Source organism: Babylonia areolata, chromosome 23, assembly GCF_041734735.1.
Source record: "Babylonia areolata isolate BAREFJ2019XMU chromosome 23, ASM4173473v1, whole genome shotgun sequence".
In the NCBI taxonomy this organism is placed as follows: Eukaryota; Metazoa; Mollusca; class Gastropoda; order Neogastropoda; family Buccinidae; genus Babylonia; species Babylonia areolata.
The window spans coordinates 43,765,797-43,785,796 of record NC_134898.1 but is presented as its reverse complement, the minus strand read 5'-3'; the positions used below and the strand labels follow the sequence as shown (position 1 = coordinate 43,785,796).

The following is a 20,000-nucleotide window of genomic DNA, read 5'->3' as shown; positions in this document are numbered from 1 at the left end:
TCAACATTTCCCAAAAAGGAACAGGAGTATGATGTGGTTTTGCAGCTAATTCTTTCATGTTAACGTGTGTGTGTGTGTGTGTGTGTGTGTGTGTGTGTGTGTGTGTGTGTGTGTGTGTGTGTGTGTGTGTCTCTGTTTCTGCGTGCGTGCATGCGTGCGTGCATGTGTGTGTGTGTGTGTGTGTGTGTGTGTGTGTGCGTGCGTGTGTGCGTGTCTCTCTCTCTCTCTCTTTCTTTGTCTGTCCCTCTCTCTGTCTCTGTCTCTCTCTCGCCTCTCATTTTGTTTGTCTACACCTGTCTATCCATTAATTTCACCACTCTGTCTGTCCATCTGTCAGTATAGCCGGTCTGGTATGTCTATCCTTCCGTCACCCTGTCTTCTGTGTCTATCCTTCCGTCACCCTGTCTTCTGTGTCTATCAATTCCGTCACCCTGTCTTCTGTGCCTATCCTTCCGTCACCCTGTCTTCTGTGTCTATCAATTCCGTCACCCTGTCTTCTGTGTCTATCCTTCCGTCACCCTGTCTTCTGTGTCTATCCTTCCGTCACCCTGTCTTCTGTGTCTATCCATTCCGTCACCCTGTCTTCTGTGCCTGTCCTTCCGTCACCCTGTCTTCTGTGTCTATCCTTCCGTCACCCTGTCTTCTGTGTCTATCCTTCCGTCACCCTGTCTGGTATGTCTATCCTTCCGTCACCCAGTCTTCTGTGTCTATCCTTCCGTCACCCTGTCTTCTGTGCCTATCCTTCCGTCACCCTGTCTTCTGTGCCTATCCTTCCGTCACCCTGTCTTCTGTGTCTATCCTTCCGTCACCCTGTCTTCTGTGCCTATCCTTCCGTCACCCTGTCTTCTGTGTCTATCCTTCCGTCACCCTGTCTTCTGTGCCTATCCTTCCGTCACCCTGTCTTCTGTGCCTATCCTTCCGTCACCCTGTCTGGTATGTCTATCCTTCCGTCACCCTGTCTTCTGTGTCTATCCTTCCGTCACCCTGTCTTCTGTGCCTATCCTTCCGTCACCCTGTCTTCTGTGTCTATCAATTCCGTCACCCTGTCTTCTCTGCCTATCCTTCCGTCACCCTGTCTTCTGTGCCTATCCTTCCGTCACCCTGTCTTCTGTGTCTATCAATTCCGTCACCATGTCTTCTGTGCCTATCCTTCCGTCACCCTGTCTTCTGTGTCTATCCTTCCGTCACCCTGTCTTCTGTGTCTATCCTTCCGTCACCCTGTCTTCTGTGTCTATCCTTCCGTCACCCTGTCTGGTATGTCTATCCTTCCGTCACCCTGTCTTCTGTGTCTATCAATTCCGTCACCCTGTCTTCTGTGCCTATCCTTCCGTCACCCTGTCTTCTGTGCCTATCCTTCCGTCACCCTGTCTTCTGTGCCTATCCTTCCGTCACCCTGTCTTCTGTGCCTATCCTTCCGTCACCCTGTCTTCTGTGCCTATCCTTCCGTCACCCTGTCTTCTGTGTCTATCAATTCCGTCACCCTGTCTTCTGTGTCTATCCTTCCGTCACCCTGTCTTCTGTGTCTATCAATTCCGTCACCCTGTCTTCTGTGTCTATCAATTCCGTCACCCTGTCTTCTGTGTCTATCCTTCCGTCACCCTGTCTTCTGTGTCTATCAATTCCGTCACCCTGTCTTCTGTGCCTATCCTTCCGTCACCCTGTCTTCTGTGTCTATCCTTCCGTCACCCTGTCTTCTGTGCCTATCCTTCCGTCACCCTGTCTGGTATGTCTATCCTTCCGTCACCCTGTCTTCTGTGTCTATCCTTCCGTCACCCTGTCTTCTGTGCCTGTCCTTCCGTCACCCTGTCTTCTGTGTCTATCAATTCCGTCACCCTGTCTTCTGTGCCTATCCTTCCGTCACCCTGTCTTCTGTGTCTATCAATTCCGTCACCCTGTCTTCTGTGTCTATCAATTCCGTCACCCTGTCTTCTGTGTCTATCAATTCCGTCACCCTGTCTTCTGTGTCTATCAATTCCGTCACCCTGTCTTCTGTGTCTATCAATTCCGTCACCCTGTCTTCTGTGTCTATCCTTCCGTCACCCTGTCTTCTGTGTCTATCCTTCCGTCACCCTGGCCTATCCTTCCGTCACCCTGTCTTCTGTGTCTATCAATTCCGTCACCCTGTCTTCTGTGCCTATCCTTCCGTCACCCTGTCTTCTGTGTCTATCCTTCCGTCACCCTGTCTTCTGTGCCTATCCTTCCGTCACCCTGTCTTCTGTGTCTATCAATTCCGTCACCCTGTCTTCTGTGTCTATCAATTCCGTCACCCTGTCTTCTGTGCCTATCCTTCCGTCACCCTGTCTTCTGTGCCTATCCTTCCGTCACCCTGTCTTCTGTGCCTGTCCTTCCGTCACCCTGTCTTCTGTGCCTATCCTTCCGTCACCCTGTCTTCTGTGCCTATCCTTCCGTCACCCTGTCTTCTGTGCCTATCCTTCCGTCACCCTGTCTTCTGTGTCTATCCTTCCGTCACCCTGTCTTCTGTGCCTATCCTTCCGTCACCCTGTCTTCTGTGTCTATCCTTCCGTCACCCTGTCTTCTGTGTCTATCAATTCCTCCCTTTCAGACTGCCTCATTTCATACAGAGATTATTTCGCCAGTTAGTACGTGGTAAAGCAGCGATACAACAAACGATTTTTTTTTCACCTTTATTTTACGAAAACTGTGGAATGAAATAGATAAATCCAAAAAAATGTATATCAGGTTAAGCTTTCAAAAAAAAAAAAAAAAAAAAAAAAAGGCAGTAAGGCTATCGGAGCAGTGAATTCTCTGTTCTTCTTCTTCGTTCGTGGGCTGCAACTCCCACTTTCGTTCATATGTACACGAATGGGCTTTTACGTGCATGGCCGTTTTTACTCCACAATGTAGGCAGCCATACTCTGTTTTCGGGGGGGTGCATGCTGGGTATGTTCTTGTTTCCATAACCAACCGAACGCTGACATGGATTACAGGATCTTTAACGTGCGCGTATTTGATCTTCTGCTTGGCGTATACACACGAAGGGGGTTCAGGCACTAGCAGGCCTGCACTTATGTTGACCTGTGAGATCGGAAAAAAATCTCCACCCTTTACCCACCAGGCGCCCTTTACCGAGATTCGAACCCGGGACCCTCAGGGCATAGGAAAGCAGGGCTCAGTTCTCTCATCCCGCAGTCTTCATTTCCAAGCGAAGTCGGGTATACCTATACCTACCCATACACAGCTGGGTGGAGTGAGAAGAATCGGGGTGAAGAGGATTTCCAAACAACACAACACTTTAACTCTCTCCATACGAACGGCGAAAGAGACGACGTTAACAGCGTTTCACCCCAATTACCATCATCAAAATATTGCAAGCGGAAGGCTCTTATACTGAAGACGTGAATGTTGACAAAGAATACCACAATTCTGACGACGGAAGCTAAAGGTTGGGTCATTCAGACACCCACTGGACATCCGAGGGGTCTGTGTAGAGGAGAAGATAGGACTGGCCGTACTGAGTGAGTTAACAAATAGTAAAGAATGTTAACTCTCTCCATTCACAAGGTACACAACTTCAAGTCAGTGCTGCTTACGCTACCGATACATGTCAAATGATCGGTATAAGGACAGGCCCGGCGCTTCCTTTTTGAGGAAGTGTCTGGGTTTGTTCCAATGTACCTTTTATTTACCTGTGTGCTAGCTGAATCGGTAGCGTAAGCAGCACTGACTTGAAGTTGTGTACCTTGTGAATGGAGAGAGTTACCACTTTTTTACTATTTGTTAATCATTTCATCTCCTGGCCTCATTGTTTGTTAAAAACACAACACTTTGCTGAAACAGGGGGTCTCGAACCCCGACCACTAGTGATTACTGGATCAGAAATCCGAAACCTAACCACCAGACCTATTCTGCCACAGGGCGTCTATAAGAAGAGTGTGTGTGTGTGTGTGTGTGTGTGTGTGTGTGTGTGTGTGTGTGTGTGTGTGTGTGTGTGTGTGTGTGAAAAACAGATAAAAGAAAGAAATGGAAGAAAGAGAGAGAGAGAGAGAAAAAAACAACCCAAACAAACAAACAAACAAAAAAACCCCAACAAAAACAACAACCAAAAAACGTTCATGTTCGCACATACATGCATCACATTATCATAACAATTAAATATCACAGTATTTGCTATGTATTGTTCCGTGCATCAACGTCATTGTTAAATGTTTTCAGTCGCACACATTCACCTTTATATATATATATAACGTTAACATCACTCCTTCACGTGCGTTGCCCTGCTATCATTTTTGAAGTTCCTGTTCGTATTCGTTCCCACGACAGTCTCCCTTGCCTTCTTCGGGACCCTGACACTTCCACGCTCGTCAGATCCACGAGCCAGTGTCTTCAACATGGGATGAGGAACGAACGTCACTCTTGCAAACGCTGATGTCTTCCTTATGGCAAGCTGATATGACATGATGTCGACATGTCAAACACTGGACACACTGATATGACATGATGTCGACACGATGTCAGACACTGGACAAGCTGATATGTCATTACATCGACACGATTTCAAATACTTGGCACGCTGATATAATATGAAGTCGAGTCGACATGATGTTAGAAATGGGAAAATCTGATAATGACATGATGTCGACACGATTTCAAACACTGGACAATTTAGTATGACATGATGTCAGACACTGGACAAGTTAATATGCCATGATGTTAGACACTGGACGAGTTGATATGACATAATGTCAGACACTAGACAATTTGATATGACATGATGTCAGACACTGGACGAGTTAATATGACATAATGTCAGACACTGGACAATTTGATATGACATGATGTCAGACACTGGACAATTTGATATGACATGATGTTAGACACTGGACAATTTGATATGACATGATGTCAGACACTGGACAATTTGATATGACATGATGTCAGACACTGGACAATTTGATATGACATGATGTCAGACACTAGACAATTTGATATGACATGATGTCAGACACTGGACAATTTGATATGACATGATGTCAGACACTGGACAATTTGATATGACATGATGTCAGACACTGGACAATTTGATATGACATGTCAGACACTGAACAAGTTGATATGACATCACGTCAGACACTGGACAATTAGATATGACATGATGTCAGACACTGAACAATTAGATATGACATGATGTCAGACACTGAACAAGCTGATATGACATGATGTCAGACACTGAACAAGCTGATATGATATGATGTCAGACACTGAACAAGCTGATATGACATGACAGACACTGAACGAGTTGATATGACATGATGTCAGACACTGAACAAGTTGATATGATATGATGTCAGACACTGAACAAATTGATATGACATAATGTCAGACACTGGACAATTTGATATGACATGATGTCAGACACTGGACGAGTTGATATGACATAATGTCAGACACCAGACAATTTGATATGATATGATGTCAGACACTGAACAAGCTGATATGACATGACAGACACTGAACGAGTTGATATGACATGATGTCAGACACTGAACAAATTGATATGACATAATGTCAGACACTGGACAATTTGATATGACATGATGTCAGACACTGGACAATTTGATATGACATGATGTCAGACACTGAACAAGTTGATATGATATGATGTCAGACACTGAACAAGTTGATATGATATGATGTCAGACACTGGGTGAGTTGATATGAAATGTAAAGCACTGAAAAGCTGACATGACATGATGTCAGACACTGGACAATTTGATATGACATGATGTCAGACACTGGACAATTTGATATGATATGATGTCAGACACTGGGCGAGTTGATATGACACGATGTCAGACACTGAACAAGTTGATATGACATGATGTCAGACACTGGACGAGTTGATATGACATGATGTCAGACACTGGACGAGTTGATATGACATAATGTCAGACACTGGACGAGTTGATATGACATGATGTCAGACACTGGACGAGTTGATATGACAATGTCAGACACAAGACAATTTGATACGATATGATGTCAGACACTGGACAAGTTGATATGACATGATGTTAGACACTGGACGAGTTGATATGACATGATGTCAGACACTGGACGAGTTGATATGACATGATGTCAGACACTGGACAAGTTGATACGAAATGTAAAGCACTGGAAAGCTGACATGACATGATGTCAGACACTGGACAATTTGATATGACATGATGTCAGACACTGGACAATTTGATATGACATGATATCAGACACTGGGCGAGTTGAAATGACATGATGTCAGACACTGGACAAGTTGATACGAAATGTAAAGCACTGGAAAGCTGACATGACATGATGTCAGACACTGGACAATTTGATATGACATGATGTCAGACACTGGACAATTTGATATGATATGATGTCAGACACTGGGCGAGTTGATATGACACGATGTCAGACACTGAACAAGTTGATATGACATGATGTCAGACACTGGACGAGTTGATATGACATGATGTCAGACACTGGACGAGTTGATATGACATAATGTCAGACACTGGACGAGTTGATATGACATGATGTCAGACACTGGACGAATTGATATGACAATGTCAGACACAAGACAATTTGATACGATATGATGTCAGACACTGGACAAGTTGATATGACATGATGTTAGACACTGGACGAGTTGATATGACATGATGTCAGACACTGGACGAGTTGATATGACATGATGTCAGACACTGGACAATTTGATATGACATGATGTCAGACACTGGACAATTTGATATGACATGATATCAGACACTGGGCGAGTTGAAATGACATGATGTCAGACACTGGACAAGTTGATACGAAATGTAAAGCACTGGAAAGCTGACATGACATGATGTCAGACACTGGACAATTTGATATGACATGATGTCAGACACTGGACAATTTGATATGATATGATGTCAGACACTGGGCGAGTTGATATGACACGATGTCAGACACTGAACAAGTTGATATGACATGATGTCAGACACTGGACGAGTTGATATGACATGATGTCAGACACTGGACGAGTTGATATGACATAATGTCAGACACTGGACGAGTTGATATGACATGATGTCAGACACTGGACGAGTTGATATAACAATGTCAGACACAAGACAATTTGATATGACATGATGTCAGACACTGGACAATTTGATATGACATGATGTTAGACACTGGACGAGTTGATATGACATGATGTCTGACACTGGACGAGTTGATATGACATGATGTCAGACACTGGACAATTTGATATGACATGATGTCAGACACTGAACAAGCTTATATGACATGATGTTAGACACTGAACAAGCTGACATGACATGATGTCAGACACTGGACGAGTTGATATGACATGATGTTAGACACTGGACGAGTTGATATGACATGATGTCAGACACTGGACAATTTGATACGATATGATGTCAGACACTGAACAAGTTGATATGACATGATGTCTGACACTGGACGAGTTGATATGACATGATGTCAGACACTGGACAATTTGATATGACATGATGTTAGACACTGAACAAGTTGATATGATATGATGTCAGACACTGGGCGGGTTGATATGAAATGTAAAGCACTGGAAAGCTGACATGACATGATGTCAGACACTGGGCGAGTTGAAATGACATGACAAGCACTGGACGAGTTGAAATGACATGTCAGGCACTGGACAAGCTGACATGACACGATGTCAACACGATGACAAACACTTGGCACGCAGTCAGGACGCCAAGGACGCCACATCGTCACTTCTGAAACTCATCCTCACACTCTCAGAGTTCACTCGCGCCGCGCACGTGTCGTCAGAAAACACGTCACTTCCTCCAATCTCAGACATATAAGTGCTTTCGCGCGTGCGGTGACGTTCCTTTCTCAAGGACAAAGTGACGCAGTCGGGCAGTTTCTGTTTGGTGGCAGTGGTGGTGGCTTGGAGAAGGTCGCTGTGGGAAGGGACGTTGACTTTCAGCTTCTTGTTGGTAACGGGTCTGTCGGGGGCCGTGTCTCTGACGGCGAGGTCTGTCGTGGAGCCAGGGTCGGTCAGCACGTGCGGCAGTGTGTCCACGTAGTCCTGCACCATCTGTGTCTGGTCCCTGGCTGCGTCCGCCGGCACCACCGTGGGCAGACCGCTGGTGGTGGTGGAGGAGGAGGAGGGGGTCTGTGCCGGAAGCATGGAAGAGGTGGCAGAGATGTGAGAAGAGGGCTGCAGCTCCGGAGTTTCCTTCACATCGGTCGGCCACTGACAGTCTGTGCCTTCCGTCTCGTTCGAGGCTTCCTCTTCCACGGTCACGTTCGTCTCTGGAGTCCGGCGGGAAGGCTTCTTGAGCTGCTGCTTGGCGTGCTTCTGGGCTTGTGGTTTGGAAGATTTTCTGGACTCTGAAGGTGCACTGGCGTCTTCGTCTTCGGAATCGACCATGACGAACGGGAGACGGATGACGTTCTTCGCTTCTTTGGCGTTGGTGTTTGGATGTCCTGATGATGAGTCCGCGACCGTCACCCGTCTGTTGGTGACGTCACGGTCTCCGAAATCCGCCGACAGTTTGGACAGGGTCTCTGACAGGTCTTGCTCCACTCGTAAAGAGCTGGGTCTGGGTCGGGCGCCCAGCCTGTAGTGAACCTTGCCCTGCTGCTTGCTGTCCGGGCATCGGGGTAGCGTGTTCTGGGTCTTGGAGTGAGTGGCCAGGTCCAGGCACAAGGTCCGCTCCTTGTGGGCCGACTTGGAGGAGCGGGAGACCAGCGGCACGGATGAGTACAGCGGACAGCTGCCGGCAGAGGCGGAGGGGGCGGGGGTCACGTCGACCTGGGAGTCCCTGGCCGTGGGAACCATCGTCAAGAACCGGTGCAGCCGGAACGGTTTTTTCTGCAGCTTCTCGGAAGAAGAAGAAGCCCTGGCGTGGGGGTCTGATCTCTCCTGCGTGCGGTCTCTGTGCTCCCTTCGCTGCTCCTTGCCGTCCTTTCCGGAGGATTTCACGGACTTCGCCGTGCTGTTCCGGGTCACGGGTAAAGAGGGGGATGATCTATGCGTGTCCCCGCTGCCCTCCCCTTTCTGCGCGGCTACAGCGGAGGAAGGAGACGCGTCCGTGGAGTCCCTGCGCCGTGGACGTCCCGAAGACCTCATGAGGATGTCGGCGGCGGTGGGGGCGGTGGGTCTCTTGACGCTGCCCCGGAACACGCCTGGCTTGACGGTGTCTGGCAGCGTCACGCACACCGTCGACTTCGGCCCTCGAGGAAGCTCCACAGCGTCCGCCTGGGACTTGCCTTTGGACTGAAGGAAGGCGATGACCTGAGACGACAATCATCAGAGTCATCGTTAACTTTATAATGCCGTCATCGCCACCATCTGTACCGTGTCGTCATGACTGTAGTATCTGTCTATCCAGTTACGACTGCATTGATTAAGATGCAGAGGATTTAAGGGACATTACTCCAATAGATAGCCTAGTTTAGACTACTTCATTGTTTGGCATATCAACCCCGGTTGGAAACCAATGGAGGCTGGGTGCTTCGTCTTACAAATTGCTTCAGGCATTCTCAAGACTACGAAATAGTATCGTCATTCCGTCAGTATTGTGTCGTCAATACCGTTAGCATCGTGTCGTCTTCACACACACACACACACACACACACACACACACACACACACACACACACACACACAAATACATACATACACACACACACACACACACATACACACACACACACACACACACACACACACACACACACACACACACACACACACACATATATGTATGTATACCTGCCCCCGCCCCCCACCCCCACCCGCCCCCGCCCCTCTCTCTGTCTTTCCGTAACTCCATCTGATAATCTTACTCAACATTTTATAACTATCATTCAACACTCTGTTGTTAATAATATGACCATTCAATTTTATCTATACCCCTCCTCTCTCTCTTCCCCTCTCCCCTCCCCCCCGACACCCCCACCCTCCAACACTTACTGACATAAACACACACACAAACATCTAACTGTGATTTGCTGAAGCCTTACCTGCACGAAAGTATGTCATCACAAGTCACAAGACATAAAATTCCACTCCAGTGAAATCCACACACAAACACCACAGCAAAACGCACGCACCTGTTTCATGTTTAGTTTATCGGGGTCGTGGTCGTTGACTGGAGTCGTGCTCCGGGGTAAATCCCTGACGTTCATCTTGTGGTACTGCTGCCCTGACTGAATCACACACACACACACGCACGCACGCACGCACGCACACACACACACACACACACACACACACGCGCGCGCGCGCGCAGAGCACACACATTGTCACGCATTGTTGTCTGTTTGTCATATAGGATTCAAGCAAACTAAGACAATTGGTTGACAGACCATACAGCTCAAGTTTTCTAAGTAAGAGTTTACGGTCTATCACATCAAATGCTTTAAAAAAAAAATCGACGAATAAAACACAATATCTATTGTTATTGACATTGGTAAGCCAGTCATCTACAATGTTGACCAATGCTGTGTGGCATGAATGCTTAACCAAACTGAGCTGGATGTAAAAGTTCGTTGACATCAAAGAGAGAGAGAGAGATTCAAGATTCAAAGATTCAAAAAACTTTATTACTCAAGGATAAAGATTTTAGGCATTGCCTAGTCTTCCAATCTGTCCTTGTGACAACAAAAACAGTAACGATAAGACACAACAATAATAACAATAGTAAATACTACCACTACTACTACTACTACTACTACTACTACTACTACTAATTATAATACTAATCAACGGACCATCATCATCACAAAAAATATAATGAAGGGAACACTGTCACACACTCACACCCACCCAATCACACACATATGCACACAATCATCCCCAATCACACACACCCTTATGCATATACATATTTGCACATATACCCACATGCATGCATATGTCTACATGTACATACAGATATGTATGCATACGTATACATAAACATAATTAGGTATCAAATCATATTGTAGTACATTACAAATCATATTGTAGTACAATAGCAAATATTGAACAAAAAGAAAGGGGAAAAAAATAAAAAAGTAAAGGGGTTATTAAGACTGTCAAATTAATCACCACACAGAATACAGGAAAGAGGCACGACTGAAATGAAAATATATAAACAGAGCAGAGAAATACAGTTATATCACTGTACATATACAACAGTGATGAGAAACCTGACGCTGATGTGGCAGGCAATAACATCCAATCAATAGCTTGCATGTAATATATAAAAAACACAAAAGGTTGAAAATAAGATGAAACACGTTAGTGTATGTATAGGAACAGACAGCGCATACATTTCACAAAGGGCATGATGTGTTTAGGCCGGTTATATTTGGTTTGGGGGTCTATTGTTTGTGAAGCGGAAGTTTTCGTACCCTTGATCTGAAGGACGATAATGAATCGCACGTCTTGATGAACGTAGGAAGAGAGTTCCAAATAGATGGTCCAAAAAATGCAAAGAGAGGTACGGTGCTGACATGTGGTTGTGTACTTTGAACATGAGGACCATTCTATTGTATTCAAATTGCTTGTACAGTGGTAATATTTCCAGTTTTGTTAATTTCTCATCTGTTGATAGTGAGTGGTCGGGTAGAATAAGTTTAGAGAGAGAGAGAGAGAGGCAGACAGACAGACAGACATACAGACAGACAGAGACAGAGACAGAGACAGAGACACGGAAATACAGAAAGATACAGAGACAGGTAAGAACAGAGATACAGAAACAGTAACACACTCAAACAAAACAAAAATCTAAAAACAAAAAAAAAACCTACAGACGGGCACTGAGACAGACAGACAGACAGACAGACAGACAGACAGACAGACAGAGACAGACACACAGGCAAAGACCGACAAATAATGACCGTGTATACATCATACAGACAGACCAATAATAAACAGACACACAGACAGAGACAGACGCACAGCCAAAGACCGACAAATCACGTCTGGGCCACACATCAGACAGACAGACAGACAGACAGACAGACAGACAGACAGAAAGACAGTCCCAGTTTCAGTTTCTCCAGGAGGGAGGCGTCAGTGCGTTCGGACAAATCCATATACGCTGCACCATATCTGCTAGGCGATGATGCCCGACATCAGCACAACCCAACGCGCTTGTCATGCCTTGATTGCATGCTCATATATTTGTGTACCTATCATAGTGGATTTCTTTTTTTATATATATAATTTTGCCAGAGGACAGTGCCCTTGTTGCCATGGGTTTGTTTGTTTTTTTTGTGTGTGTTTTTTTTTTTTCCAGTGCGCCAAGTGCATGCAGCACACGGGACCTCGGTTTATCGTCTGATCCTAAAGACTAGACGTTCAGTTTGGTTTACCAGTCAAACTTTGGGTGAAAAAGGACGAGAGCGGGATTCGAACCCACACCCTCACAGACTCTCTCATACAGACAGGCGACACCCACCTTGGACTCCCCCTTCCCTGGGGCAGGCGGGGCCACCCCCACTCTCTCCAGTAGGTCACGGTGCCTCTTCAGCTCCATCTCTCCAGGGGTCAAGGTCACTGAGCGCCACATGCCGTTCTTGGACACCACGACGCGACCTTCACCCACACCGCTGTTTCCGCTTCCTGTCACGAGGTGGATGGTGGATGTGTGGAACAAGACACAGAGAGCTGATTAAAAAGGTCAACACTCCAGCTTGTTGTGTAATCGAGAGAGAGAGAGGGGGGGAGAGAGGGGGGGAGAGAGAGGGGGGATTGGGGGGGGGGAGAGACGGGGAGAGAGAGAGGGAGAGAGACGGAGAAAGAGATGGGAGACAGAGAGAGAGAGTGAGAGAGAGAGGGGAGAGAAAGACGGGTAGAGAGAAAGAGAGAGAGATGGGAGAGAGAGAGGGGGAGAGAGAGGAAAGTTTGAGAGAGAAGGGGAGAAAGAGAGGGAGAAAGAGAACAAGATGGGAGAGAGAGAGAGAGAGAGGGGGGAGAGAGAGAGAGAGAGCCACTGCTGATCTGATTTAGATTCACGTACATCCTTGTTCGTTTTTCTTTGTTTTACGTTGTTGTTTCATCATTCATCCGACTTACATACCTGTGCATTTTATTTCTCGGAAAACTTGCACACATAGCAAGAAACCATTAAAAAAAATGTTAAGATTATTATTCAGTTGTTTGTTTATTTATTTCATTATTCAATCAATTACTTATCTATTTGTTTATTTGTACTCACCAATGACTATACTTATCAACATCATCATCATCATTATTATCATTATTGTAATATTTGTACTCATCAATGACAGCAGCAGCTGGTTCGATGGACGGAGATAATACATACATACATATATACTACTACTACTACTACTGCCACTACTACTATCATCAATATCATTAGTAGTAGTAGCATCGTTGTTATCATCATTAGGGGTATTATCGCCATTATTATTATTTGTACTCACCAATGACAGCAGAGTCGTTGGGTGGAGACGATGCATATCATTGTTATTATAATTAGTAGTAGCAGTAGTAGTCGTAGTAGTATGCACCAATGACAGCAACTGCCGGGTCGATGGACGGAGACAATGCTATTATTATTATCATCATCATCATCATCATCACGATTATTATTATTATCATTATTATTATTATTAGTAGTAGTAGTAGTAGTAGTAGTACTATCATCATCATTATTACTATTATAATTATCATTATTATCATTATTATCGCCATCATCATCATCATCATCATCGTCCTTATCATTATTAATTTGTACTCACCAATGACAGCAGCCGTCGACTTGTTGGACGGAGACAATGCAGGCTATTACGATGATGATGATGATGATGATGATGATGATCGTTATCATTATCAATTTGTACTCACCAATGACTGCAGCCACCGAGTTGTTGGACAGAGTCAAAGCAAGCTATTATTAGCTATTTTCTTTATTATCATTATCATTATCCTATTTATTATCATTATATTATCATCATCACTATCCCATCATCATCATCATCGTCATCGTTGTCATCATCTTTTTTAACTCACCAATGACAGCAGCCGCCGAGTTGTTGGACGGAGACAAAGCATTGGCAGGAAAGGCCGGTTTCGGTAAACCTCGAACACTGCCACCAACGCCATTCGAACAGGAGGTTTCCGTCGCCGCTGACGTCACGTACGGAGAGTTCCGAAGGCTCCCGAGCGCAGAGTCGTGCGAGGAGGAAGTGTCGGGCCGAAAGCCGACACGCGCAACGATGCGATCGTTCAAGTCCGTGACTGTGCACGTGGGGTGATCACGTGATTGAAGCCCTGGAGCACGATACATCAAGTAAATAAAGTCCAGTCAGAAAGTTAACGTGTCACGGTGATCATATAAACAGCCAGCCAAGCTTACCATACCGCGGAGGGACCATCTCAGCAACAGTCATGTTACCTTTTAACTCACTCAGTACGGCCAGTCCTCTCTTCTCCTCTACACAGACACCTCGGATGTCCAGTGGGTGTCTCAATGACCCAACCTTTAGCTTCCGTCGTCAGAATTGTGGTATTCTTTGTCAACATTCACCTCTTCAGTGTAAGAGCCTTCCGCTTGTAATATTTTGATGGTGGTAATTGGGGTGAAACGCTGTTAACGTCGTCTCTTTCGCCGTTCGTAGGGAGAGAGTTAACAGCCTAGCCTATGCCTACCATACCGCATAGGGACCAATCACTGGAAATTCCACGACCTTGCTTGCACTGACGTTGACATGAATTAATCAACTGGCATTAACCACTGGCCACGGTCCCTCTCCAGCATTGAAGGAAGAAAAGGATCAAGCATATAAAGGGAGAGAAAGAGGAAGGGAAACGAGGGAAGTAAGGTGGTATGGACTAAGGACTCGGATATTAAATCAGAAAGGCCATAGCCCCAATTTGGCGGGGCGGGACAGATCATTCATCTAGAAATACATATTTATCTCGATATCTATCTATCTATCTATCTATCTATATATATATATATATAATAATAATAATAATAGTAATAATAATGGATACTTATATAGCACACTATCCAGAAATCTGCTCTATGTGCTTTACAAAAACGCTTTGTTAACATAAAACATTACATCTATGTTACATACACACACCAAAATGTGACTACACACACACACACACACACGCGCACACACACACACACACTCTGCGTACATACATTTTAACAATACATGTGTATCTAACAGCTACCCTAACACATACGCACACATAGGCAGGCACAAACTTACATAAACGCACGCGCACACAATACACATTCATATACATGCATGTAGTTAACATAGTCAAGCACAGCTAACGCAAAGGAAGTGGACCTGCCACAATTGAACTTACTGCTGAGGGAAAAGGTGAGCTTTGAGACGAGATTTAAAAGATGCGAGGGAATCAGGATGACGGAGGTTACTTTTATCCATAATATATTTACCTTGTTAATGCTCTAGTACGTACAAAAGATTTATTTATATAAAACGCTAATTCTGAAGTACATTGTTACATGTCTGTCTGAGTGTCCATGTCCGCGTGCCTGAAATCTGATTGAATGACACACTGGAAACGAATGATGAGCGCCCAGTGGTAGCCGTTAGTCGGCTCTGCCCAGGAAGCCAGCCTGTTGTGCAAATGATCCCGTGTTTGTAAATCGCTTACAGCTTGGTCTCCGACCGAGGATAGGCGCTATATAAGTATCTTTTTCAATCAATCAATCAATATTCATTTATTGCTGTCAGAAACAGTAGTAATAAGTAATTCGATGGACTGTTGCAATATTTTGCAGGAATGAAGGCTGATTCTCATACAATTTAGTACTGGACAAAACAAAGATAAAATGAACTTCATCTTCAATTGTGGAGGAAGGAGGAGGAGGAGGAGGAGGAAAGTATATAATAAGACTGCTGACAAAGAAGGAAGGAGAATATTCCTCACACATACTCTGTGTGAAAGTGCCAGAAACAGAACGAACGAATCACCACCACCACCACCACCACCAGTAACACCACCACCACCACCACCACACCACCATCACCACCACCACACCTCCACCACCATCACCATCACCAATACCACCACCTTCACCACCACCACCACCACAACACCTCCACCACCATCACCACCACCACCACCACCACACTACCAACAACAACAGCAACAAACGGAATAAAAACGCAGAGAAGAAAAAAGTAGAACAAGAAGAAGAAGAAGAAGTAGTAGTAGTAGTAGTAGTAGTAGTAGCAGCAGCAGCAGTAGTAGTAGCAGAAGTAGCAGAAGAAAAAGACGTGACAGTGTGAACGATTTGAAATAATAAATGAATATGAAAAAAATGGTACATAGATAAATAGATGATAAATAAATAAATAAATATATAAATAAATAAAACAAAGAAACCAACCAACCAACCAACCAGCCAGCAAACAAAGACCACCAAAGGTACAGCACAGCACAGCACATTCAAACCCACCACATTCGTCAAAATGCTATTCCGCGCGAACACCCGCGATTCAGTGCAGCCCGCGATACATCATAGAACTTTTTAAAATGGGGGTGTATGTATGGCCTTCAGCTGAAAATGTCTGCGCATATATGATATAGAAAACTGGTGAGAGAAGAGCCGTGCTAAGTGTCATATTTAGCATAGACCGCTTTTTATGATTCCCCCCAGGTTTATAAAAAAACAGGGCCTGGTATATAATAAGGGAGGTATTATTGTCGGGCGGAAAGAATGCCATGAAATATGATTTCTTAGCTTGTATTCTATCATTCACAATACACGTACTGTATAGTTTATAAAAAAGAAAATAAAAAGGACCAGGCATATTATAATACGGATACGCTATTGCCGTGGGTGTAAAGGCTGCTTCGAAGTATGATTTCTTTCTTTTCAATTCTACGTTTCGTTGTATAGACACTGTATACAGCCTTATCACCTAATGTCAGGTACTGTTGGGCTACGAAAGCATATTACTGTCCTATGTGCTGTTTTTTGTATGTGTTTTTTTCAATGTCAGATTGTTGGGTTACGAAAACACACAAAGATCTAGTTTTCTGTTGTTGTTTTTTGTTGTTGTTGCTTTCTTAATGTCAGATTTTTTGGGTTGAGAATGTAGACTAAAATCCGATTTCCCATGTTTTTATTTTCATTTTTATTTTTTATATTATTTTCTTGGTGTCAGATTGTTGGGTTATGAAAACATATCAAAACTTTCTTTTATCTTTTTGTTTTAATTTATTTATTCATTTATCTATTTTTATATTGACAGATTGTTGGGTTATGAAAGTATAGTATAACCCTGTTTTCTGTTTGTCAGACTGGGTTATGAAAGCACATTACAATCCTGTTTCTTGTTTGTTATTTGAACGTCAGATTGTTGGGATATGAAAGCATAGAATCATTATAATCCTGTTTTCTGCTGGTTTGTTACTGTTACTGTTTTCCCTTATAATACAAGGAGTATGAACTTCTTGCAATTTGCTGAAAAAAAAATCAGGCTTGGAATGTAATGTGCATAGAAGTTATTGTACTAGCACGTCACGTGGAAGTTTTAGATTTACTCATTTATTTATTTATCAATTTACAACGGGTAGGTAAGACAGTGAAAAAACAACCATAGACATTTGTATGAATAAACATTACCTGCCGGATGTGTGAGTAAGAGAGAGAGAGAGAGAGAGGAGAGAGAGAGAGCGAGAGAGAGAGAGAGAGAGAGAGAACTCAGAACTCAGAAATGTTTTATTGTAGAAGGCCTTCTGACCCATTACAATGTTGAGCACACACACCACACACCCCATCCTACACCCTCCACACCCCCTCCAACATCTCCCCCCCCCCACACACACACGCACTTGCGCGCGCGCAGACTCGATTTTGTACAACCGGGCATGCAAACACATGAGGTAAATGCCTTCCATCATGAGCAAGTCCGCTTAAACATGTACGTTCGTTGTTTTAAATGTATAACATAACAGAACTCAGGTTGTGCCCGTTATCATAATAAAGCAGCGCGACGTTTATTAGAGTGATAAATAAAGCGACCTAGATCATGAAGGATTTTTGTGTCCTGCATTATAAATTCTAAACTTTTGTCAGAGGGATGTTTCGTGTACCAACATGGAATATATTTATGTCGCAGATCGTTAAGAGATTTACAGTAAAATAAAGTGTGTATCTCGTCTTCAATACTAGCGTTACATAGTGGACATTTCAGGTCGTTTGGACTGACGAAAGCAAATCTCATCTTTTGTGTACGGATATCCGAGGCTCCTATTCTAAACCTTATAAGCACATCTCTTATGTGTTTATTTTTAACTGCTGTAAAGTAAGATTCCAGTGATATGGATGATTTGAAATTTCGATAAACGCTAAACCTGCTGCTGCTGTGAAGATGTTCGTGCCAGTTTTGACTATGGCAATCGATCAGTCTTTGTTTGAAATCATTCAAGAATCCTCTTGCATTTTCTACACTTTGATTTTCCCAAACAAAGCCGAATCCAGATTTATACAAAGTGTTTCGTACCTGAGAGAGAGAGGGAGAGAGAACAGAGACAAACAGACACACAGAGACAGACACAGAAAGAGAGGTAGAGAAACTTTGAGATAGGGGAGAGACAGACAGCAACACACACACACACACACACACACACACACACACACACACACACACACACACACACACACACAGAAAGAGAGAGAGAGAGAGAGAGAGAGAGGAGTCAGTGATAGAAAGATAGGGGATAGTCACTTTCAATCACATGTTGATAATTTGTTGTTAAATAAACCTGTTATAATCATACATGCATACATCAATACATACATCAATACAAAAATTCGTAAATGCATATTTACATTTGGGTGCATACTATATACATACATACAATACATATTTATGTACATACATACATACAGACAGACAGACAAACAGACAGACAGGCAGATATATGTACATAGCCAAGCATGAATATGAATATACCAACAAACGCACACACACACCAAAAAAAACAAACAAACAAACAAAAAACCACACACACACACACACACACACACACACACACACACACACACACACACACACACATACGCACGCACACCAACAAACACACACACACACACACACACACACACACACACACACACACACACACACACACCTCCGGACCGGAGACGTCCGTGGCTTGCAGTCGGACACTCCGACTTGGCCCGAGGATGTACGGCCGACGCCGAAGATGACGTCACATCCTTCCCACCACCACCACCACCACCGGCATCCAAAGACGCGGCCTGGGTCCTCGTCATCCTCTCTGATGAAGCTCGCACCCTGCCCGTGGTAGGGGGTGAGGGAGGGGACGCCCACACCCCTCCCCATCCCCCCACCCCGCCACCACTTCCGCCTCCACGGCGTCGTCCGGAACTCTTGCCACCACCACCACCACCACCACCATCTTCTGACCATCCTCTGCTTCCGGTTCCGGTGTGGTGCTGGTGGTGGTTCTCCTTCCGGGTCACAGCCAGCACGGGGAATCCCCGACTGCCGCCGTCAGGGCCCAGAGGGTAGCGTGGGGAGGTGGAGGAGGAGGAGGTGGGGTGTGGAGGGGTGAGGGAGGAGGAGGAGGAGAAGGAGGAGGCGGGGTGGTGGTGGTGGCTGGCGTTGTTGGCGGAGAACGGCAGAAGCTGCAGAACGGAGGGCTGCCAGGTGTCGGACATCAGCATGGTCACCCTGGGGTCAGGTCAGTGAGTCCCTTGGTGCTGGACACACGGATATACAGGGTCATGTTATCTGTCTGTGCTCTCTGTGGCTGTCTGTCTGTCTGTCTCTCTCTGTGGTTGTCTGTCTGTCTGTCTCTGTCTCTCTGTCTCTCTCTCTCTCAGTGAGTCCCTTGGTGCTGGACACACGGATATACAGGGCCATGTTATCTGTCTGTCTGTCTGTGCTCTCTGTGGCTGTCTGTCTGTCTCTGTGGCTGTCTGTCTGTCTCTCTGTGGCTGTCTGTCTGTCTCTCTGTC

General features: G+C 44.8%; 1 protein-coding gene across 2 annotated transcripts in view; it reads right to left on the bottom strand.

Moving 5' to 3' along the window:
* Positions 1–7,413: 7,413 nt before the first annotated feature.
* LOC143297893 (uncharacterized) overlaps positions 7,414–20,000 on the bottom strand; it is a 33,557-nt gene continuing 20,970 nt past the window's right edge. For both annotated transcript variants that reach the window (XM_076610427.1, XM_076610426.1), the window contains exons 2-6: positions 19,148–19,742; positions 14,027–14,287; positions 12,450–12,613; positions 10,114–10,209; positions 7,414–9,292 (exon numbers count right to left, since the gene is read on the bottom strand). In XM_076610427.1, coding sequence (XP_076466542.1) covers positions 7,733–9,292; positions 10,114–10,209; positions 12,450–12,613; positions 14,027–14,287; positions 19,148–19,706 — 2,640 coding nt within the window. In that variant the 5' untranslated portion in view covers positions 19,707–19,742 and the 3' untranslated portion in view covers positions 7,414–7,732. The remainder of the gene's footprint in view (positions 9,293–10,113; positions 10,210–12,449; positions 12,614–14,026; positions 14,288–19,147; positions 19,743–20,000) is intronic.